Source organism: Nannospalax galili, unplaced genomic scaffold (genome assembly GCF_000622305.1).
Source record: "Nannospalax galili isolate Female #2095 unplaced genomic scaffold, S.galili_v1.0 scaffold393, whole genome shotgun sequence".
NCBI lineage: Eukaryota > Metazoa > Chordata > Mammalia > Rodentia > Spalacidae > Nannospalax > Nannospalax galili.
Genome location: NW_008333371.1, coordinates 797,599 through 823,402, shown reverse-complemented (window position 1 = coordinate 823,402; position 25,804 = coordinate 797,599). Strand labels below are relative to the sequence as shown.

General features: G+C 38.7%; 1 protein-coding gene, 1 long non-coding RNA gene and 1 pseudogene across 2 annotated transcripts in view; 2 read left to right on the top strand and 1 right to left on the bottom strand.

The window, feature by feature from the left end:
• Positions 1–677: 677 nt before the first annotated feature.
• Positions 678–25,298, bottom strand: LOC108490574. The gene is made up of 3 exons (XR_001872325.2): positions 25,020–25,298; positions 3,853–3,910; positions 678–827 (listed from the first exon to the last, which is right to left on the bottom strand). It is a non-coding gene; the product is annotated as an uncharacterized LOC108490574 (long non-coding RNA).
• On the top strand, positions 14,421–14,511 carry LOC115069444 (annotated as a pseudogene).
• Positions 25,299–25,474: 176 nt separating the features above from the next.
• Positions 25,475–25,804, top strand: part of Ell2 (elongation factor for RNA polymerase II 2) — a 72,969-nt gene continuing 72,639 nt past the window's right edge. The window contains exon 1 of the mRNA XM_008827976.3: positions 25,475–25,791. Within this exon, the coding sequence (XP_008826198.1) occupies positions 25,645–25,791 (147 nt within the window). The 5' untranslated portion in view covers positions 25,475–25,644. The remainder of the gene's footprint in view (positions 25,792–25,804) is intronic.

The following is a 25,804-nucleotide window of genomic DNA, read 5'->3' as shown; positions in this document are numbered from 1 at the left end:
CTACCATGCCACCCTTAAACTCTATCTTCAAATTTTCTTTTTTAATTCCTGGCACATTTATCTGATATTAGACTCTAGTCTAAGGATATATATGTATATAAACAAATATCTTAATCCTCCGAGATGTAAAAACCAACATTGATCCCCATTTTTTTCAGGAGGAACTAAGACTTAGAAAGGTTAAGGAAACTGTCCTAGGTCCCTCAGCTAGCAAATGTTGGATCATGGTTTGAACTGCAAAACCTTGTGTGCTTTCTCACTATGGACAAAGGATACTAAAAAGTTTTTGAATTGAAGTCCTATCGAATTCTTGAAATAAATATTACAGCTAAGATCATAAGACACAGCCTATTTATGGCCTTTCTCTTCCACTGATATTTAGTAACTTTCCTTTCAAAGCTAAATTATTCTTCTACCTCTGTCCCTTCCTCTTGGACTTTCCACCAAACACACAAACACACACACATACACACACACACACACACACACACACATGCACACACACAGGCACACACATGCATACACACAGCAGCTTCACCATACAGTGTGGTAGTAACAAACGGCAGAAAAGTTAATGTTCTACCTCAACAAATGTACTAAATGGTGTGTACTCAGAAACAGTGTGGTGGGGGAGGGAAGAGAGATCACAATTTACTCAATTGATTGATGTACCCACTGTGTTTACTTCTAGACAAACTCATTTACAAGAGGTATATAGAAATAAGAAAAAAGTATCCACACAGGTGGTTCCTGGATCTCCTTCACATTTTGCTCAAGCTGGTAGGTAGGTCTGCCATTTCTCTGCAGAAGCTAATGTGCTGGGTTTTCTGAAACAGAGTTAGAAATGAATTTTCTCTGAAGGTACTTGCATCTTATAGGCTGGTGTTTACAGTGAATGGAACTTTCTGTTACAGAAAAAAATTGTTTGACATTAGTACTGTCCTGTGTGGTAGCCACTAGTTACATATGACTAATAAATATTTTAAATGTGTAAAGTACAACTTGAGAAACAATTTTAACTTTGTCTAATTTTAATTTAAATTGTACATGTGCCAGGTGGATATTGTATTGGAAAGAATAGCTATAGGCCCATCTTACTGCTTATTATTCATTGGGTAGCCCCAATGTGCTACCTTGAAAAAGGAACAATTTCTGTCCCCCATTTGACAGATAAAGTAATCCAGGCTCAAAGGGATTGTCTTGCCTGTAGATTTATAACTGGTAAGTAGTAAATTCTGAATTTTATACTTACATATGTCCCTCTCAAGGTCTGATGTTTTCATTACCAATAGTTTTCAACACTAGCTTCATTTTAGCTAGAGAACATTTCAAAAATATTGTCCCTAGGTTCTACTCTCCAGAAATTTTCATTCAATTGAATTGAAACAGACGCATATGTCTGAAATTCCCACCAGTGGTGGGAGATAACTTCCCAAAGGGAGCTATGAGAACATTGAAGAATGTCTGCCTCTATTTCCTCTCTTAAGCATGGTTAACAGCTTAAGGGGAAAACAAAGGGAACCCACACCTTCTATTTTGCAGATCTAAGAGAGCTAAGGTGAAGCCCCAGAGCTGGTGTTTGTGAGGGAGCTGAGACTGATGTCCAGCATTAGAACATGAGGCAGCCACAAACCACAAGTCAGGAAAGCTCAGCTAAGGAACTCAGAGGATCAAGCAGTAATGAGAAGTCTGGGTAGCATGACATTATTGTTCCTAGAGGTAAGAACAGTCCATTTTTCACAGACTTGGTGGCGCCATCCTGCATCCTCTCTTCCTGCCTTTCCAAAGGTCTTCTGGAGTGGTCCAAGGGCTTCTGTGCAGTATTCCTCATCCTACTAAGCTTTCTTTCAATATATATAACCCTACTCTGACATATTAAGAGGTGCTTAAAAGTATGACTTTGAAGTAAGTGGAAGCAAGTTGTGTTGTGCTCACATTGTGACATTGCTACAGCCTCGGTTCAAAAGCAGATTTAGAATTCAGAAGACTGGAATTACTCAGATTCTAGGTGGGTTCAAAATTCCTTTCTGAACATTTTCATTTTTCCCACAAAAGTGGTTGGAGAAAATGAAATCAATCTGAGACCTTTAAAAAAAGAAAAAAACCCAGATACCAAAGAGCTTGAGAGTGATGAAAGAAGAGGACAAAATGAAGCTCCCAGCAAAATGTTGGACAGAGGAATCTGTACCATATTCTTTCCCTGGAGCCCTGTCATGTACAGGCAATTCTGCATCTTTGGCTAGAGACCATTAACTCAAGGTCAGGATTGAGAATGTGAACAAAGACAAGCAAGTGCTCAAAGGAAACTGCCATCAAAAAAGAAAATGCTGCCATAAACATCGCCCCACAGACTAGCTCTTTCTTTCTCTTGAACAATAAAGATGTAAAAATAAAGATAATTTGTGTTTTAGACTATCATCAGGAATGGTGTGTGGCTCTAAAATGTGCTAAGGAGTCATTTCTCCATTCAGGAACTCAGCACAGCTGCTCCAGTAAGGAGTCTGTGTATTCTGAAGCTAAAAGAACTTGCATTCTAAGAATCTGCTTTGGTAAGTATCAGCTCTAAGAACCATGAGTTTAAAAAAAAAATCTCCAAAGATGATTCTAGCAAATGACTTCAAATAGAAACATCTAGTCTGTTGACAAGTGCCCTTTAGAAGGCAGAACTTGTATTCTCTTGTAGCAAAATCACCAATCATTTTTGTTTGCCTGCTGCTTATGAAAGTAAGAAAAAGAGGTGTTTTTTTAAGCTACAGCTGCAGATTCAAAAATTAGTTTGTACCAGTTGAGTTTTTTAGTATTATAAAAAGTAAAACAACCCCAAAGGTGAGGGAAGAATAAACAGAGATGTGGATGAAGGTTAGAGTTGAAAAAGACCCTTCAAATATTTACAGACTTGAATGTCAAGCATGATTTTTTTTTAAATCCTACCTGATTCCCATGTCCCCCAGGCCTCTTTTTTCTTTCTTAATAATCATACAAGCCCAAAGTTGAAAAACAACAGAGGTATATAAAATAGAGCATTAAAGTGTCCTACCTTATCTACTGTCAGTCCTCATCAGTATCTCCCCAAATTTAAAAAACAATCTTTATTTTTATTTTATGAGCTGCTTGCATGTAAATAAGTGCACCTTTGCATGGAGGTCAGAAGAAAGCATTGGATTTCCCTGGAACTGGAGTTATGGGTGGTTGTCAGCCACCATGTCGGTGCTGGGAACTGAACCTGAGTCTTCTGCAAGAGCAGCCAGTACTCTTAATCATTGAGTTATTTCTCTAGCCCATGTCCAAATTTTTAACTATTGCCTACTTCATGAAGAGTTAAAACATAGTACCTAGAGTGCTAAGGAGAAGAATCTGACTGAGAATGAAAAGAAGGGAGCTCAACATCTCAATTCTTTCCAATCAAGTTTATGCCTTTGAACAAAATATTTCTTCTCTGTGAAATTCTTTTCCCTTTCAATAAAGATAAGTGAGCTGAAACTACTGCTTCTTGGTTTGCTTCTAATTCAAACCTTCTTTACTGCCATTAAGACAAAACATATAGGCACAATATGTCATTTTAAATTTTTCAGTAGCCACTTTTAAATTTTTTTTAAAGGAAGTAAAATGAATTGTAATAATGCTTTTTATTCATCCCAGCACATTCGAACTATTAGCACTTCAACAGTAATCAATATAAAAGCACTACTATTTTGATAAAATTACTAACTGTTTACATTCTGTTTTTCAAACTAGGCCTTCAACATGATATGTATTTGACACAAGATATTTTCAATTCACAGCCACAGTTCACATTTTCAGCAAGCACATACAACTGGCTGCTAGATTCGAGCAAGGCAGCTTTATACTTACATGGGACATCATTCCAAAGATAGCTTGTTTGGGTGAGTTCAGTTTTGCATCTCTAGACCTGATTGTTTCTGTTAAAGAAAAATGATTATCATTTGTTGACAAAATCCAATCATCAGCCACAAAGGGGAACTACCTAAATTACTCAGAGTTTAGTATCAGCTTTGATTAATGCCAGTGTTATTTCCCTATAACACATTTGGTCTTCCAGTGAATTTTTCTTGTCTGGTTGCCCTCATATTGAATGTCAGGTCTTGACTCTGAACTTCCAAGAACATTTTAGATACAGTATAATCATGAATTAGCAGTATCAAAAATACCTAGTGCATTTTAAAACAGGACTAAAATACTAGCTGACCAAAAAAGGCTAAGGTTTTCATTTTTTTCTCTCTCTTTTTTTTTTTACAGAAACCAATCAGTTACATTCCATCAATTATGCTCTGTACCTCAATCTCTACCATCCTCCAACTCTACCACCCCCCCCCAAACACACACACACACACACACACACACACACACACACACACACACACGAGAAAAAAAAAAAGCTAAAAAGTTTAGATTAACAAAGAGTGAAAGTGTAGTAGTTCAACTATCCTTTAAATACTGCTGATTCCCAATGAATCAAACAAATGCCCTTGAATATCTTCCACTGGACAGTTGTGATGCTTAGTGTTGAAGAGTACTGCCCTCATGATTTGATTTCAAATCCATTGTCATTGTCAGAGGCTCTGGCATATGAGGGTTTCGGTAGAGGAGATGAAGGTTTGTATTCTACAGTATATTTTCCTACAGATGAACCTTACTCCTCAAAATTAAAATACTTTGAAATGGACTCCTTTTTATTCCTTTAAAATGATTCTGCCTAGAAAACATGCTAAAAATATGCTATATTCAGTACATACTATAAATTAAAAACATACTTGCATTTTTTAAGAAAATATCTAAGATAGGTGTGGTTGGCATATGCCTTTAATATCAGCACTTGGGAAGCAGAAGCACGCAGATCTCTGTGACATCCAGGTCAGTTGAGGCTACAGGGAAAGCCTGTCTCAAAATAAAACAAAACAAAACAAACAAACAAACAAACAACAACAACAACAAAAAAAAAAACATTTTAGGGGATTGGAGGGATGGCTCAGCCCTTAAGAGTACTGGCTGTTCTTACAGAAGACCTGGGTTCAATTTCCAGCATATACATGGTGGCTAACAATGCCCATAGCTCCAGTTCCAGGGGATCCGACACCCTCTTCTGGACTCTGTGGGCATTTTACAACATGGGTGCACTTACATCCATGCAGGCAAAATACTTATACATATAAAATTAAAATAAGTAAATAAGCCAGGCATGGTGGTGCATACATTTAATCCCAATACTCAGAAGACAGAGGTAGGTGGATCTCTGTGAATTTGAGGCCAGCTTGTATACCTAGTGAGTAACAAGTCAGCCAGATCTATACAGTGAGACCTTGTCTCAAAAAGTAATTCAGTTAATAAATAAATGTTTTTAACACAACCTTTGAGCCAGAGAGACGATATTTTCTATTTAATTCAAAATTAATGCTCCCAAGCACTCTTGGAACCCTATGACCTACCTGAATTTACTGAGATAACTAAGAATCAATGAGCAGAGCATCTAAAGTCATAAGATTTCATGTTGAGAATCTTAAATGGTTATTGTATTTAGTTCTTATAAAAAGCTACAAGCTTACATATTGTTACTATCCCTCTGACTATAGACAAGGAAACTATAATTTACAGGAGGTCCAAAATTAGATTTTAATTACTAAGGGCTAAGATTTGAACACAGTCTATTGCTAACCATGTCTGTCCAGTGAATGCTTCCATCGATCCTTTATACGTTCAGTGAAAAACCTGTTGAGATCAGTAATTTGGATGTAAGAAAAAACAGTGCAATCATTAGCAGAGGGCATTCGCAGTAGGCCAAATCCAAATTTTAATGCTAACTGCCATTCATTGAATCAACTCATGTCTTGGCAGGTGATAGAGAAAACATGTCAGCTCTGCTGGGATAGGTTTGTAGTTACTTGCTTCCCTGCACCCCCAGCACTTTGCCACTCTCCCAACCTCACTGTCCCTGTCCTTACGCAGAGACATCAACTGATAGCAAGCCCCAGTAGGAGGTTAACTAGATGTCTGAAACATATTAGGGAAAGATACAGTGACACCAATCTCTATCCCATATTGGCAATCCCATGACATGCTCATAGCCTTTGATAGATACAGTTTCTTACCCACCTTAAAACCATAATATGGCACATTCAGCACGGAGGTTTCCTATTCTTGGACATTGGCACTGGGTACAGAGGAAGTAGAGATACTTGATATACCTCTGCTGCCTCCCAGAGTATTGTGATTTGAAAGTGAAATGTCTTTTGTAAGCTCATGTGTTTGAATACTTGGTCCCCAGCTAATGGCACCGTTTGGGAAGGTTGTGGAATCTATAGGTGGTGCAGATTCACTGGAGGAAGTGAGTCACTGTAGGTAGGCCTTACAACAGGGCTCTACTTCCTGTCCAGGGCTTCCTAACTTTAGGTACAATGTGCCCACATGCCTCATGCTCCTAATTCCATGTCTTCCCCTCAAACTCAGCACATTCTGTTCCATAGGCGCTTAGTTTCCTGACTGTAGACACAATGCAACCAGTTGCCGCACACTCCTGCCACTATGCTCTCCTTGCTATGATGGAATGTGTCCCATCAAAGAAGAAGTCAAAAACGAGCTCTTCCTCCCTTCAGTTGCTTCTTGGCAAGACTTGGTCACAGAAACAAGAAAAGTAACTAAAGCACAAGGCATACTTTGGAACAGCGAATGGAAGGAGGGGTACAAAGTGGCCAGTGCGCCATATGAGTGCTTTAGTTTCAGGATGAGAATGTGCATGCACCTGGCAGGTATCCCCATGTCCAAGGTTTCAGGCACTGTCTTAGTAGTTCATTTTGTTTTCCTATATCAAAATACCTAAAACTAGATTATTCGGTGGAGCTGGTGGTAGCAAAGGGTACAGTAGCTTATGTAGCCACATAACCCAGGCTGGACTTGAACTCCTAATCCTCTTGCCTTCACTTCCCAAATGCAGGGATTACTGTGCATCTGTACCACCATGCCCAGCTATGAAACTAGCTAATTTATAAGGAAGAGGAGTGCATATGCTCATGATTTTAAGGGTTGAAAAGTCCAAGATTGAAAGTTGATGTTCTTTGGCTATAACACAACAGAGGCATCACATGGCAAGAGAACAAGAGAAGGATGAACTGGCATCATAATAAGCCCATTCCTATGATAACATTATTCATTCATGACCTTATCGTGTTATAGGCCCCACCTCTCACTCCTTTGCACTGGGGATCAAGTTTCCAACACATGGACTCTGGGGAATGCCTAGAAACCTTACAAGGGACTAATGCTTATATTCTTACATATTTAGGATTTCTGAAATTCATTCATACAATTAAGTTATACACTGAGATATAAAAGATCAAGAGTAAGCTTAAACTAGTTCCTGTATTTTGAGATCCTGTATTTTTTTCCATAATTTTACATCCCTGCATTTTCAACCCCACCATAAATAATTTATTGATAAAATGATGTTCTGAAATAACATACATCATTTTTTCTTCATAGTCCTGTTTTTCTGCCCTGGGCAATATCACTTTCCTTTTACTTAAAGCCTTTATCCTGAACTGGTATTTTTATCTAGCATATATAATGTATAACTATACTGAAGAATAAAACTTAAAAATCATGCTGCCTTGTAAAGTACTGTCAGGAATTTTTTTAATAAGTTTTCATCTGTGGTATGACCTGAAATCTAAATCCATGCCTATGTATATAATCCCATCATACATGTACATACTGGGAAGAATTGGTGTATAATGTTCTTAGCAATGAAATTTTTTTTTTTTGGTCTTTTTGAGACAGGGTCTCACTGTAGCCCCAGCTGTCCTGGAACTCACTATGTAGACCAGGCTGGCCTTGAACTCACAGAGATCCACCTGCCTCTGCGTCCCCAGTGTTGGGATTAAAGGCGTGCGCCACCACGCCCAGCAGCAATGACTTTTTAGGGTGTGGAGTTGCAGGTAATTTTAATTTAGTTTTGTTTTTTTAATTCTCTGCATTTTCCTACTTTGTCTGCAAGAAAATTATTGACATTACATGACAGGGCCCTAAAGCTTTTAAAATCCATTACTCTTTAATATGGACCACTTGGACTTTTTTCAGAAATACACTTTAATCTTTTGGATGTTTCCACCAATTCACTAAAAGAAGTGACAAAACTAAGTGTAAATTACCCACATTTGAGAAGTGTTAATTCATTCAACAGCACAGTAAGTAGCCACCTGGTAACCCAATTCATTATAACCCATCAGACTCTTAATACTCAGTTAATATACACTTGTGCTCTGCATGAGCATGCATAACCTGAGTTTGTTAACTGAATCATATTTATGTTGTAAGTGCATGAATTTCCACAAGATGTTATAAGACAGTGAGTTGAAGTAGCTAAAAATTCCTTGTCATACTTTGAGCTGAAAAACTGCTTGACTTATGATCATGAAGAATCTGGACTGGGAAGAAGACTCAGACAGTGAAACACTTACCTTACAAACACAAGGACCTGGCTTCAATCCCCAGAACCCAATACAAATGGCCCAGTATGTACATGCCTATAATCTCAGTGCTGGGGAGACAAAGATATGAGGACCCTGAGCCTTATCAGCCAGGCAGCCTAACATGATTATTGAGTTCCAGAACAATGCAACATCCTGTCCCAAAGGAAGCAGACAACATTCTTAAATATAACATCTAAGGTTGTCCTTCAGCTTCCATTCAGATGCACAAACACATACCATACTTATGTCACACAAGCATACCAAGGATACACACACACACATACACACACACACACACACACACACACACACACACACATTAAAAAAAATAACGAAGAGCTGGGCATGGTGGCACACACTTTTAATCCCAGCACTCAGGAGGTAGAGGCAGGTGGATCTCTGTTGAATTCAAAGCCAGTCTTGTCTGTGTAATGAGTTCCAGGCCAGCTGACACTAGAGGGACCACAAAAAGACAATAAATAAATAAATAAATAAATAAATTATAATAAATATAATAAATAAATAAATAAATAAATAAGACTCTACCATAATAAAGTATGTTTAGTGTGAATTTATTGTTAATATGTCATGCCTTCTTACATTGCTTTCTAAACAGAACTTAATACTACAAATGAAATAACAGCAGCATAAGACTCTGTCATAGGGCTAATTAGTCTAAACTTTGAGAATTATCTAGTCCAATGACTTTCAATCTTAGCAAAAATGAAGGCATCTAAGAGTTTTTACAATATACCAATGCCTGAACCCCTACCAGGTCAATTTTCTCAGACTCTCAGGACAAGCTTTAGACATGGTATCTATTTGATGGATATTACTCAACAGTTCTGAGTACTCTGACGTATGTTGAATCAGAATGCTTTATCCCATGATATGAGTACTATTGTCACCTCCAATTTACTTGTGATGAGCTGAGGTTTATCAAAGTAAATGTAGTTAGCCCAATCAGACAATGAAATGGCAGGTCCAGTATCACATATAGGTTCTATGACAGCCTAGATTAAGCAATCCATTCTCATAGTCCTTCAACCTGTCTTCCCAGAACCTTCAGCACTCCAGGCAATTGCTGCTACTAGAAAATTGTACCAGACCAATCAGTCTGCATTTTTGAGAATAACTCTAGAAAAAAATGCAGACTGATTTTATGGAGAATTAAAGGCACCAGTACAAATAGGATAGGTGATAGGAATCATTTAGAAACACCCTGAACCAATTAAAGTCAAGTCAGTACAGTCTTGCTGGTAGTGATTAGGAATGAGTCCTTGACAGAAACAGAATTCCTTCAGTTTACAATCTGAAAGACTTAAAAGATACAAACGGGGGATTCTAAAAATTCAGAAGTTTTTAGGCCAGGCATATACCCATGACCACAAGCACAGGGATTCATTTCCACAAGGGAAAAATGCTTAGGATTCTAATTTATCAACTGAGCTATACTGAACATGAACACTAGTTCAGCAAATCTGATTCCTTTTTAGGTTTGTCAGCTATTTATCACTAAGACAAAATACTTGAAAGAAATAACTTAAAAAAGAAAAGATTGTGGCTCATGGTTTCAGAGATCTCTGTTCATGGTCCACTGGCTCCATTGCCTTGAGCCTGAGGTGAGATAGAAACCTTGCAGCAATGGGCACACAGGTGAGCAGGTAATTCACAGCAACCAAGTAGCAAAGAAACAGACAAGAAGCCTGGGACAAAGTATATCTTTCTAGGACATGACCCCAGTAACCGACTTCCTCCAACTTCGTCCCATCTACTACCATTTCTACCACCTCCAAATAAAATTATAAATTGGAATGACCTATTAATAAAGTCAGAGTTCTCGTGATACAATCACCTCTTGATTATTGGATCCACAAGCTAGAGACCAAGACTTCAACACAGGAGCCTTCTGGGAGATACTTCATATCCCAGCTTTGCTATATACATATAGAAGCAGGTTACATGAGGTTCATTGTGGAATTGCTTTGAGCCTGGATACTAGACATATGTCATTTTATCTAAGTACCAACAAAGGTAGGGAAAACCCTATTTAAAATAGACAAAAGTTGTTGATTTAGGCAGATGAAAACAATGTCTTCTAGGGCTACAGAATAGCTAATGGAGATACTAGGTTTTGACTGTGGTGGCATTTTCAAATTACTTTTAAAAGTAGATCATATATACATACCTGAATTAGAAGCCTAGAACTTTCTTTTTTAATATTTCATTTATTATTTTTATTTTGTGTATGAGTGTATTGCCTGCATGTAGGTAAGTGTACCTGCATTGTCATGCAATGCCCACTGAGGACAGAAGAGGCCGTCAGATCCCCTGGAACTGGAGTTGTTAGCTGCCATTCGGGTGCTGGGATTCAAACCTGGGTCTTCTGCAAGAACAACCAATGTTCTTAAACTGCTGAGCCATTTCTTCAGCCCCAGAAGCCTACAGCTTTCTAGAGATTCCTGTTGTGTTCTGAAAAATGCCCTTTGCAACATAGTATACCTAATCCCTAGAAAAGAAATGGAGACACAAGACAAAAACTTCTATCTTGTCTCTAGCAGGATCATTAGGGGTGGAGCAACAGGGTTTGACTCCCCCCTGGCTATTATCAGGGGACCAATTACTATATTCACAGCTAACTTAATAGGATCCTGAGTAACACCATTAAGGGCACAGTAGGCAATAAGTGATTATAAAAGAACCTTGTGAAATTCCCTAAATATCTATGCCTGGGCTACATCCCTTATCTAATACTATCTGTGAGTGTGCAGATGACCTGACAATGGAAATTGTGTAACTAATAATTTCTAAATGAAAGAAATCTAACTTAAGTCGGTGTATACTGCTAATTGAATATTATGTCTTAGTTTATACCTAGGAATTCTAAGCAAATTATCCCTAGCTCTAAAGTTCAGTCATCATTAAGTCTTGTAATATTTATAATAAATGAAATAGCATTTTAAAATTTCAGTTTAAGGGCAAAAGATTTTGTTTGAAAAATTTTACAACCTTTTGAGAGATGACCACAGTGCCAAAATGAAAAAGGTTATTAAAATGCAGATTCTCAGCTACTTACCAGACCTACTAAATCTCTCAGGGACCTAGGGATCTAATTTTAACAAGCTCCCAGGTGATCCTTACGTGCAGTAAAGTTTGAGAACTTCTACTCTAGGGTGTCACCAATTCAAAGCTAAAAATCATTTGTTATCACCGAGTGTTATAAAATGCTGAATTTTAAGCACAACTTTAATTGGCCACAGGAAATTGCACTTCTTAGTGGAAGAAAAAGTTCAGATACAATTTAATTTCCTTTTATTTGGGGATATGATTTTTTTAGGGAGCAGATATCTACCTAGAAGCTAAGAAATTTGGCCCATCTCATACAAGGCTGCCAGGACCAAGTTCCCAGTCTATGATGGAGGCAACACTACCATGACTGGCATGCCCCAAGCTTAATCACTGTCATTCTCCTCCCTTGGCAAACTTTTTCATCTTTTCTAAAGGAAGGAAGATATTATTTTTTAGTAACTCATTTAAATTTTTCTAATTTTTAAAAATTTTATGTCTATTCGTGTTTTGCCTGCATGTATGTTGTGTACCCATGTGTGAAATGCCTATGGAGGTCAGAAGAAGGCATCAGATCCCCTGAAACATAAGTTATGGGAGGTGGTTTTTAGCCACCGTGTAGGTGCTGGGAATCAAACCTGTGTCCTCTGCGAGAGCAATAACTACTCTTAATTGCTGAGCCATCTCTCCAGCCCCTTAGTAACTCATTTTTAAAAGTACATCTTTTGGCCGGGTATGGTGGCATAGGCCTTTAATCCCAGCACAGGTAAGGCAGAAACAGGTGTATCTTTATGAGTTCAAGGTTAGCCTGAGCTACATAGCAAGTTCCAGGTCAACCAGGGCTACATAGTGAGACTCTTGCTCAGACAAAAAAAAAAGTACAACTGTTCCTGACCAATGTTTTAAGGCATATTGTTTTAATATTTTTTCTTTTCATTGTACTTATAATAGTTATCCCTCTGGTTGTAAAAGATTTCAACCTCTAACAAATCTTCTGTTTTTCAAAATAATATTCCTAAGTCAAATAGAGCTAAGAAAATGACAAATATAAGATAAAACAGAATAGAACTGAATTCAGTAACCCAAGAGAAAGGCTGTGCCCTCCAGGTACATAAAGCTATCCCCTGAGGCACTCAAAACTTCCTTCACCATCTCCAAGTATAATAAATCATTATCTTGAATAGGGAATTTTGTACCTTTGAGGGAGTATCAGAAGACAGAAAACTTATAAACTAAAGAATAAGTATGATCTTTTCCTAGTCTTTTTTCCTTTCATTTTTTTTTTTTTAGAAGTTGCAATGGTTGTTTGTTTTTCAGGAAGAAATAACAGCTGCTACAAACACTTGATGAAAATAACATTTATCTATTCACTGAGCTCACACAGAGACTGAAAATTGGAGCATACCTGCTAAAAAATAAAAAGTTCAATTGCCCAGGCACTAGAAATCAAACTGCTTTTATAAAGAAGATTCTCCCAATCAGACATCATTCAGACTCAAGCTTACAACCATCACTCCTCAAAAAGGCAGTCTTAAATGGGATGAATCATAACAGCTGGTTCCCACCAACTGCCACTCTACCACACAGGAAGCTAGTTATCAATGACTGGTAAGGTGTCACCACAGTCCAGCTGCTTAGGCAGAATGGAAGGGCCTGTCAGAGGTGGTGACTTGAGAAGCCCCTCAAGGGAAGTTTTGGAGATGGTAGTTTAGTAGTCAGTTCTTTTGCAAATTCTTATATTTTGCCTTGATGTTGGGAAAGCACAAGGTAAATGCCACAGTGCCTGAGGTCATATTATATCAAATAAAGGGGTAAAGGAAGTCTAACTACCATTTATGTATTTATTTATACCATTATTTATGTATTTATATAATAAATACATAAGCTGAATGCAGATAGAAGGTATTAAAATTGTTGAGAAATAATCCATTTGCTTAGGTAAGAATATTGGAAGAAAAATTGGCTAAAGTGCTTCACAGAATTTCTTTCTAGCATTGATGTTCTAATTCTACTGTAAAGCTACAACAAACACGACAGTGCAGTATTGACAAAAAGACAGACACGTAGATCAACACAGAATGCAGAGACCAAAAATAGGTCCCCACAAATACTAGAGTCAATTGATTTTTGACATAGATGCAAAACTAATTCAATGGAGAAATGACTGTCTTTTTAACAAATGGTGCGACTCCAAATGCCAGAAAGTAAACCTAGAAACATCTCACCCAAAAATAAAATCAAAATGGGCCACCAACAAATGCCAATGCAAAGCTGTAATACTTGGAGGAAAACACATAGGAAAATCATTGTGACCTTGATCTGGGCAGACTTCTTAAACATACCACCAAGGCATTATCTATAAGAGGAAAATATTGATAAATGACTTCATCAAAATTTAAAACAATTTTGTTTTGCCAAAGACAGTTTAAGAGAATCAAAATATAAGCCACAAACACAGGGGAAGTGTTGACCAGATACTTAGCTGACAAAAACTTTGTATTCAAGGAAAAAAAAAAAATATATATATATATGTACATAAAATAAAACCTTAACAATATGAAAACAACCCAATTTTTTAAATGTACAAAAGATGTGAAAAGACTCTTCAACAAAGGAGGTACACAGATGGCAAACCAGTACATGAAACCAGCTCTACAGCATTAGTCACTGGGGAAATGCAAATTAAGGCCAGAATTGAGACACTACTATTCTTAAAAGAAAAACTGAGACTAGTTAAATATAACAAAGTATACTTGAACAAGAAAGAAGGTTGTAGAATCACAGATTATTCAAAGATGGTTGAATATCCCACCCTACTATATGTGAAGGTTACATTTATAGCCAAAAATAATAATAAAATGGCATAAAAAACCAATCCCATGGAAGATTATATTCTTGTTCCAATATTGGCAAAAGTTGTCACCATTTAATTAGTATCAGATTCTGACTTGCACAAGTAACATTCTTCACTATTAAAAAAAAAAAAAAACCTGTGGGGTGCCAAGTTATTGGGAATTGTTTTCTAAACTACTGTTAAAATGTTTCAGAGAGAGAGAGAGAGAGCGCGCAAAGTGGGCATTTTCCTTACCGGGTGTGGTCTGTCCTTTTGTCTGCCTCTGACTGGCTGAAGCTCAAATACTGTGCTTGGTTGAGGCCTAGTTGTTGGATTACCAAGGTATGCTCCTATTGTGGCTGGATGATATGCTACAGACTTGTAAATCACAGCACAAAGGAGGCTGAGGCAGGTGGAACAGGAATTTGAGGCACACCTAATCTGTATAGGGAAACTGTCTAAAAAAAAACAAGCAAAATACAAAACAAAACAACAAACAAAAAAAAAAAGAAAGAAAGAAAAAAGAAAAAGCACTGACAAAACTATACTCTTAGTTTAAGTTATAACTTTCTCACATCAAGCTCACATCACTATGTACAGGGATGTTGGGCCAAACTCTGTCACCCAAGCACAGAGCCAAGTTTAAATAAAAATTATTTCATTATCCTCTAGGAACATTAAAATAAGCAAGTAAATAAAGCTAACAATATTAAGTTACCAAATGCTGGCAAGGTTGCAGAGAAACTTGAACTATCAAATGCAAAATGTTACAACCTCTTTGGAAAATTGGGGATTTATTATAAGGTCAAGTATATACTTGCTATAGTTAGTTCACTCATAGGTATTTGCCCAAAAGAAATATTTATGTTCATATGATAGTCATTAATGAGTGTATACAGTTGTTTCATTCATAACCCTCCAAAACTAGACACAATATGCTTCAACCATTAAATCAACTGTACAGCATCCACAAAACTACTACTCTAAACAATTAGAAGGAATAAACTATAGGTAGATATGGCAACATGGGTGAATCTTAAATGCATTATGCTTAGTGGAAAGCTAGACCAAAAAGTTGCATATGATCAGCTTCAATTTGCATAGAATTCAAGGCAGAAGTGCAGTGATGGAGACGAGATCAGTGATTGCTGGGCAGGAAGATGGTCTGAACTCAAAGGGAAGTTATATTTCCCAGGAGTTTTTAGGGTGGCACAGAACTGTTTTGTTTTTCAAATGTGAAAATTGTATTCCCCAAAGAAAAAAATATATACCATACAAAAATTTAAAAGGATTTTGAAAAAGCTTATTCTGAACTAACACTATAATATTTTATAGCAAACTTTTTGGAATAATTATTACAACACTCCAAAAATGCCTTGAGACTTTCTGTCTTTAAGGTAAATTTCCAGTGATGAAATTTGTTTGGAAAGCATTCAAAAATAGCATTCAGTCAATCTGTTCAAACCTCCATAATCACAGTGAGTATATAAAATACATTAATTTTTAAATCAGAGAATTTTTAAAATTTGTTTATTATTTTTATGTGTATGTGTGAATTGCCTGCATGTAGGTAAGTGCACCCACATCGTGCAACGCCCATGGAGGTCAGAAGAGGCTGTCGGATCCTCTGGGACTGGTTACAGACAGTTGTTAGCTGCCATGTGGGTGCTGGGATTCAAACCCAGGTCTTCGGCAAGAACAATCAGTGTTCTTAACTGCTGAGCCATCTCTCCAGCCCCATGAGAGAGAATTTTTTAAGGAAGAAAAGAACCTAAAAGTGAGGCAAAGATACTCAACAAGTCAAAATCTACTTAGTCCTGACATCTTTCTCCATGCAAAATATATTCTTCAACATTTGACAAAGCTAAATCATGCTGCTTGGCTTTCTTTGCCACTAAAGTATAATACAATCTGCTGACTTCAGTCTCAGGACTTCACCCTTGAATACAGTTGGAACAGATCATGAACATTCTAGACTGTTTTTTAAGAAATGTGAATATTGCTGTTAGTAGCTAATAATCCTTTTGCAGGTAAATAAAATCAGACCTTGTACTTTTTATATTTCTTACATTGGCCCAATGGAGAGATACTGAAGAGAAATGTCACAATTCAAATAGCATGAGCTTTTAAATCTCAAAAATCACTTTGAAAATAAGAGAAGTCATTTGTTCAGGGCAAGAATTAGAGGGCTGGAATCAGAAATAGGACAGTTACACTTATTCTCAATTAATGGCACCTCTTCTGAATTCAGATTACAGATTATCAAGCACATTTATTAGTCATTATTAAAATTAATTTGCTATAGCAATTTGAAAGTGACATCATTTTTAATGCAATTTTATGTAGCAATACAGCCCATGGAGATATAGGCATTCCTTTCCTTTTGCAGTTGAATGTTTACCAGGACTGAAATGAAATTTTAGTCTAGTTGGGACAGATAGTATTTAGTGTACACTCAGCAAACTTTATTCAGTAAGTATATAATAATTATTAATAGCAATGAGTTTTCACTAAATACTATCTTCAAATTGTTGTTTAAGCCTCAAACTGTTCATTATTTTACTGGTGAACCTTATTTCAAACTCCTATACAAAACAGAGCAACCTCTAATCACTGGTCTCTCTGCTTCCTCTCCCCAATCATCTTTTGTCCTCTGTACTGTCCAGATCAAAGTGCCTTCAAACTCCCCAACTATTTGCAACAGTGGATGGTCACCTACTTTCTGTCATGACATACCCAATGGATGAGCATGCAAGGCCAATACATTTTGCCATGGGTGTGCACCAAACAAGTGCAATGCTAAAGAGCACGGATTAATCCCATTCCTTTTTCTTTCACTCTAAAACACACAAACGTGTCTGAACGCAAATGACCGAAAGCCAAGTTACTACTGGGAGAATCTTGGAAATACACATAGGAATGCACGCATGCACACACGCATGCACGCACACACACACACATCCCACAGGTGAAATGTACCAGGCCAGTATGCGTTATCTCTGTTGTGTTGTCATAATTCCAAATAGAAAAGAGATGAGCAGTCTTAGGGTGGGTGTGGAATTTGGGAAGACACCCCAGTTCCTTTTTTTCTCTTCCTCTTTCCTCATAATCTCCCTTAGAAAACTTGCCCAACTCCACAACTCCTGTTACTACTCCCAAGGGTAGATTCTAAGGCGTAAGACCCTCATTTTCATTGCTTGCCAAGCATCGAATCCAGCAATACCTCTAACATAAGCTAACCCCCTCTCTTGATTTGCTTATCATTGTTCATACTTTATGTCCTGGAAAACCAAACTTGAAGATAGCAATTCTGGATTCCTCATACTCACTTCTCCTACCTAAACAATGTTGCCAAACCAGCCAGCCCTACCCTCTTCGAGCCTTCTGTGTCCTCTTCTTCTCTGTTCCCATTATCAAAACCTGACTATGGGGACTCATTAGGTTTTCCCTCCTAACTCAGCTCCTTTTCCCCAGAAGCTCCCATTCCAGTTCATTTCTCATACTTCTGTCTTCTGGATGACCCCAACATGAATTAGAGCACTCCAGTTCCAGTGCAATGCCTCCACTGGTTCCCCCATTGCTCACAGCTAGAAGTTCATACTCTTACAGCAACAGGAAAAGCTCTCTTCATAGTCTATTCCAAGCACCTTCATATGTCCTATACACCAATTAAACCAAGTACTGTCTTTCCCCATACCCTATACTAGCTCCTAATATCCCTACACTTAAAATGTCTTAATACTTTATCACAGAAAATTTATTAGCTCCTTTTCTCCGTGACTGTGACAAGTAGCTGATAGAAGCACCTTAGGGGAGCAGCAGTTTACCACAACTCACAGTTTCAGGGAATATCAATCAGTCCACCTTGGTGGTAGAGGCATAGCAGCTGGATTGCCTGTTTGTAGTGCAGGAGCTCTTCGAAGAATTTATTCACATTTTGGGAACAAGGAAGCAAACTGGAGACTAGTTTATAGTCAGGACCAGACTATAGTCCTCAAGTGCCACCCTTAGTAATCTATGTTTTCCAGCTAGGCCCCCATTGCACAACCTTCCCAAAGTACCACCAGCTAGGGACAGAGCTGAAACCTAAGAGCCTGTGGGGGACATTTCAGATCCAAACCATAAGACACACTTTTACATTCCAATGCCAACTCTTTTGTGAAACATTCCCTAATGCTCCAAGCTGAATGATTCTAACAATCTAGAATGCACACATCACTGATTAGTGCCTGTCCAGCACTTCTTGCTTACTATGTCATATCCCTACAGCTTATCTCCTATTAGATTGCCCTGCCTTTTTCTAATTCCGTATATAATCTAACCCATAAATGACATGTTTCTTAATTTTCCAAATTCCAAAGCAACAACAGAAGTCCCCACATATTAAGCTATTAAGTAGGCATGAGGATCAATTACTTGAACACAATGCTTAAGTTAATGCCTTATCAAAAACAGAACTTGATAGGCCACAGTTGCAACTCTCTAAGTTCAATCAGAAGAATATTCTGAGGTCATAGGTATAATATACTTATTTTGTACTTTCTGTCATGGTAAGCTCTAGAAATTATGTCATAAAATAATGGATATTTTCCCATGGGAACAAGTACTGGGGTACTTTTGACCAAAGGCTCAATGTCAAATCATAGATATGAATGGCATGTAATAAAAGCAAAGGTATAATAACTACAAATCTCCATAATATAATTTCAATTATCTGAGCTTTTTCAGATGGGCATGTATGTACTCAGTATATTTATAATACCAAAGGTTCTAATGTATCACAAATTATACATACCACACATAAAAATCAGAATTAACTTTCATAAATCTCACTAAAGTCACTATGCCAGCTATCATAAACCAAAGCTGAATGGATCCTTTTATTTTTCCTTCTTGTTATTTAAAGTTATTTAGTTTTTGAAGTTGGGGGGGGTGTTCAAATGATTCAGTGTTCTTTCAACAGTATTAACAGACCAATTCCCAACATGCCCAAGGAAGTAGAATCTGGAACATTCAGTTTAACTCTTCAGACTTTAAGGCATGTCCAAAAGTACATTGCTGCATTTGGAAAACAAAATCTGAGGTTCTGCCCTAGCTCTGTTATTCATAAAGTAGATCATACACAACCTCTCTGAGCTCCCTTATCTCAAATGTACCAAGAGTCTAAAACAGTGGCTACCCTACAGAGTTCTAGAAGAAAAATTGAGATAATCCAACTTAATTGCTTTTAAACTGGAAAGCCTCATCAGGAATGAAGACTGATAGAGTGGAACATGCCTATAATCTCAATCAGCACTCAAGAGGTGGAGGAGGCAAGAGGATTGTAAATTTGACGTCAGCCTGAGCTACATAAATGAATGCAGAGCCAACTTGAACTACACAGCAAGAACCTGTCTGTTTTTGATGCTGATGGTATTTGCCCATTATTAATATGTTTCAAAGTAAAAAACTGGACTGCCCACACATTCCCCTTCTACTTAAATCTCCCTATTTAGAAACACTTGTACTTCTTTTAGTAAAAAACAGTATAGAATTTAATGTCACTTTTTAGCATTCTTCTCAGATCCTGCTTGATCTCTTTTAGGGTACTTTGCACTATGCTGAAAAACCATAAAACAATTATCAGGTGTGGGAAAGAGAAGCTTAAGTCATTATGTTATGGACAGGGCAGTTTCCTCAATCAGAAAATGAGAAAGTTTTCTTGGTATACAAGAGAATCAGATGTGACTCTTTTGCTTCCAAAGCACACCCAGCTTCCTAAAGATGGCTTTTCAAATGAAGAAAGACAAAACAACAAACAAGATCAGAGAGAACAAAGCTTACAAAGGAGTTAGTTAGCAAAGACTTAGTATCTCCTTCTCCAGAAGCTAAGTGTGCTGTATTCACTATATCTGAAAGAACAAGAGATCACCTTGCCTGCCTACTCTGTCACTACTCAGCCCCAAGAGTGAAGTGGAAAATAGAACAGGAGAGAGGACTCAGGTATGGCTGGTAGGATACAGAGAGGCGAATGGAACTTTCCCCACACCCAGATCACAACATTTAAAAAGACTGTACTAAAATTAGGAAAGAACCTTGAAGCATGGAAGTGATGCTCAAAAGCATCTCACTGAAATTTTCAGAAGAGCTGTCCCTTTCAGAAAATCATATTGACTTGGACCTTCATTGAATATATGGGTACAGAAAGCTTCACCTTCCTTCTCAATATCCACATGAGTACCACCCTTAACCTGACCCCAGATATACATACAATCTATAGGAAAACAGGATGTTTGCTATGCAAATCTAACTTCAGGTCCTCTGGTTCTCTCCATCTGTAATATACTCCTTCTCTAACCCTTCCAAATGAGAAGTTGTTAATCCTCTAATGACTAAAACCAGTAGGCATGGATATCCCCAAGGGAGAGCCTTCCTCACTCCTTGTATTCTAGGATCATTATATGACTATTATGGTTTGAATATGAAATGTCCCCTTCAGGCTCAATGTATTGGCTGCTTGGGCTCCAGCTGGTGGAAGTTGTAGAATGCTTAGGAGAAAGTGGAACACTGGGGCCCTGGCTTTGCAAGTTATATCTCATCCATGGTCTTGGTCTTTTCTGCTTCCTGTCTACCATGATGTGAAAATTTCTCCCACCACAGACTCTCACCATCATGATGCTCTTGCCTAAGAACATGAGTCCAAGGATCCACAGACTAAACCCTCTGACCATGTACCAAAATAAATCTTCCTTCAATTAAGTTGTTCTCAAGAGTATTTTGACCCAAGCTGTGTAAAACCAGCACAATAAACTTTAAATGTATTGTTCTACTGCTCAGTGAGACAAGAGGACGCAGAGCCAGATATAGAAACAATAATGCTAATAAATAAAGTAATGTGACAATACCTATATTTACATAGACTGGAATAAAACACTTAATTTAGTTTCAAGCCTGTTTGTTTACACTATAACTATACCCTCTGTGTAGGTATTTCATTTTTAATTTCTGTAAACAGTAAAACATTTCTTAAAAAACCACCAAGGTCCTACTACTTCAATTGTGTCCAGGGAAAGGAAAAGATTTTTGTACAGGGTGAGGCAAAGTCTTGAAAGGAGAGCAGTAGACTGATGCAGGTCAAATGCAGTAAGGGACAGAAGTCATCAGAGAGAGAATTCCAAGGGGAACCAGTTCCTACATGTAAATTTCCCCACCCAGAGAGCTTCTCTGATCAAACTCAAAATCCATTCCTTGTTCTTCTTTCATAACAGTAGTCATCGCCTTGTATTAAGACTTTAGTAAACATTGACTTGATTTTTTTCCATTTTCATACAATATAGTTTGATGATATTTAGATCCCCCCACACCCAACTTAATGTACCCATATATATAATATGGCCTATAGAGTTTGATTTGTGTCTCTAAATGTACTTCAATGTGGGTCCATCCCCTGGACCCACCAAGAGTCCTATCCCTATAAGACACTGTCTTTCCCCTTCCCAGCAGTCATCAATTGCCAAAAGTTCCTTAGGCTGGGTTGGGGTTTCTTACCCATTTTCTCATGTCTATGCTGGGGTTTTGTCTGGTTTGAGCTTGCATAGGACTTGTCCATGCTGTTACCATTGCTGTGAGTTCATGTAAGAAACTGACCAGCTCTTTGGAAAGCATTGGCTTTTTATATAAGTAGAATTAAGAAATAACTCACAAATGGAATGAATGGCCCTTTACACCAGAAGTCACTAAAGCAGAAATTGAAATTTAGAATCTGTGAGACCCCCCCCAGCTCAATGACTTGCACACACACACACACACACACACACACACACACACACACACAGGAAAACAAACTCCCATTCTGTAGTCCAATCTGGCCTAAAACTTGTAATTCTCCTGCCTCAGCTTCCCAAGCGCTGGGATAACCGGCTTGTGTCACCATACCCAGATCAAAGACTTTAATGTCCAGAGAATGTACATTAAATTTTCTAGTTAGATGTTACTAAGAATCAAAAGCTTTTGTCCTCCAGCTTTGCTGCACACTTACACACAAGAGGGCAGGCCCTGCACAGGATTATTTCCTTTTTTCCTTTTCCCTGCACTGAATGATCTTATAAGGTGAATGTCTTCTTAGTAAAATTCAAGCAATATGTATTCAGTGTATACAGGTACTAAAGGATAATTAAAAAGCTGAATCAGACCCTGCCTCTTATGATTATAATAGGTTAGGTAGGTTGCTTTTAAATTAACGGGGTCTCCATTTCCTCATTCATAAAAAGAATCGGTTTAGCTTCAGTGATTGTTACAATAATTTTTGGTTGGATCCTGTCCATCTGTACTATCTCTACTTATCAAGAATCTGTTTGGCCCTCAAAAGATGTTAGAGTTCCATCACCTCCACAAAATCTTTCCCTGATTTCTTTCTCTGCATTTTTAAGTTTATCACCAACACATCCAAATTAGTATTTATTAATTCTTTAATTGCTTTGTTGTATGTTGATTCATTCACATTTATACAGAAAGCACCTCTAGAGACTAAGCTTTAATTTTTAAAATCTTCCACAGTATGTTACACTTAGCTGGCTTTCAGTAACTATTTTGAATTAATAAAGATATAGAAAACATGTATACAATGGTAACCAACCCAAAGAGCAGCTTACATCAGCCCCCTTAAGACTAATTATCCTTATGAGCAGCACAACTTGATCATCTGATTCTGGAAGGCATAATTTGTGAGACATCAACTGAGATGCCTGTTAAATACTACTAGATTAGCATATTACTGTACACATGATGATTGATCGCTTCCTTGCCCAGTTGGAAAGTTCGAAAGGGCAAAAGTACAAACAAACATTAACTCACGTTACCCCCTACAAGATTTGTTCCTCATTAAAATAGGACATAAGAGAAATTTACCTACAATTAAGAAAATAATAATCTACCAGTAAGGGGCCACAGATCAGACATTAAAGTTACAATCCAACCCTCCTCCTCCTTTTGAATATCATTAGAAGTTCTGAGTAAGAGGAGACTAAGTTAGGATGTCCTGTGGGCGGGGATTTACCCACCCTCACCGGAAAAGCAGTGGGATACAGGTTTTACTTGTTCTGGTCAAACCTCCCCCATCTCCATCTTCACCCTGCCCACAAATAATTAAGGCTTTAGAGAGGTGGTCAGTTCTTCCCTATAGAAGTAAATAAGACCAGAGTAAAAGAAGAATCCAAGCACAGACTTCTTTTTCAGACTGTATTTCACATGGATATGAAGTATTTGAGAAAGGTTTTTATGAAGAAACAAGGATACAGCCTTTATTTTTCCTTCTAAAAGTAAATTTCTTAATTCATCTTTTGTGATTGCCTTAATTTCCATATTCAATGAATTTAAGGGAACTGACACTGTATAAACACTAAATTACCAGGTGTTAATCATGTCTTAACAGCTAACCAATGAAAGTGGGTTGAAATTAAATCAATTTACAAACTTCTCTCTCATGATGAAACAGGACTTAATACCTGAGTGACCACTTAATCTTTACACTATAGAAAGAGAACTTCTTCTGAAGTTTACAGTGTATATAGACTGCTTGAGGGTCTGGACCAAGAAGGGATTTATTCAAGAGTAAAGGGGGTGTGGAATCATACGAATTTATAGTCCTAATTATATTTAAAAACTAGGAAAATACTGATTAAATATCTATGAATTTTCCTGGGGAATCCTAGAAAAAAATAGAGTAAGGTTTTATAATCTGAGGATAATAATGAACTCCTCAAATTTAAAAACAAAACCCGAAATGAAAAATCTGTATTTTTAAAGCGTGTCCCTTGATGCTTTCAGACCTCTCAAACTTGATGGCCTTTTGGTGGGTTTTGTTGTTGTTTCTGTTTTGTTATTGTTTTTGATAGGAGGGCTCAGTGTGTAACCCAGGCTGGTCTAGAACCTGCCACAATGAATCCTCCAGCCTCAGTTTCCCAAGTGCTGAGATTACAGGGAAGAGCCACCACGCCTAATAATTGTTTGTTTTTATCTGGTGTTTCTGATCGCTCAATTAATTCACCTTCTGGGAAAGCCTATCTAGTTTATCCACATACAGCCTGAAGAGGACTAGCTTAGGCTTCCTCCTTTAATCATGCCCACACATAGCATCAGCCAGAAATGGAAAGTACACCAGACCTCTTCGCACGTATTCCTCTGTCTCCACCACCTAACTTCGGGATCCCATCGTCTCACAGCCCTATCAAATGGACAGATATCAAACTGAACCAGAGAGTGGGAGGTATCGGTGCCTCTTTACATCTAAGTCAAGGTCAGTTCTACTCTTCTAGGGTCCTTTGGAAGGAGAAATTACCCCAAACAGCGTTGCCTTCCCATACCCCATTAAAAAGGCATAATCCTGATCCCATGGTGAGCTCCCTCCAGAGTATATACCATCCTATGAGCTCACACCCAGGTGTGACATAGTTTTGAAAGACTTTGAGGTTCAACTTTCTATTGTATCGAGCCCACCACACGAAACACAATCCCCCCGCATGAGTTCGTGCCTCAGTTACCACACACAGTCTAACATAATCCCCAAAGACTGGAGTCCTTTTGCTAGTTTCAAGTCTAGAGTAAAATCCCGTCTGCTCCTCCACAGTGCTGAACTTCCTTTTAAGGAGAAGCTGAGAGGATACAGCCCAAGGTGTCCGCCTCACAGAAGCGCTCCGAGGTCCACAAGCTTCCGCAGCTGTCCGGAGACAGATCCTTACTTGGTCTCTAGTCCTGCCCTCAGCACCACGGACCACCAGCGCAGGCAGCTACTCCATTCTTGTCCACTATTACCCTTCAAGGGGCGGGGCACTGACAGAGCTAACCAGACCCGGTAACCTTGACACCAGGGTATCTCCAAATTGGTCCGGCCAAACGCGCCAGGCGAGCCGAGGCAACAAGACGTGACGTTAGATGCGATTAACTTGACGCGTCGCCCCGACGTCAGCCTCTCCACGGTCGGACGTCCCGTCCGGAGAGCAAAACTCCAGCGACTTTCGGCCCCGCCCCCGTGAGGCAGAGGGCGGCCAATGAGGGCGGCTCTGGGGGGACAGAGGCCAATGAGCGGAGGCCGGGGCGGGGCGTGGGGCTTGAGGGTGGGGCGGCCGGCGGCCGTGGAAGCCCGAGGTCTCGCTGCGCGCAGTATATGACAGTACGTCAGCAGCGGGATGGCCGTAGCTGTGGCGGCGGCTGCAGGAGCCCGAGCAGCCGCGGCCGCAGTGGAGGCTGAAGCCCGAGCGGCGTCCGCGGTGGCACCCCGGGGAGTTTAAGATGGCGGCGGGGGGGGCAGCGGGCCTGCGGGAGGAGCAGCGCTACGGGCTGGCGTGCGGGCGGCTGGGGCAGGACAACATCACAGTGCTGCATGTGAAGCTCACCGAGACGGCGATCCGGGCGCTGGAGACGTACCAGAGCCACAAGGTGAGCGGCCCGC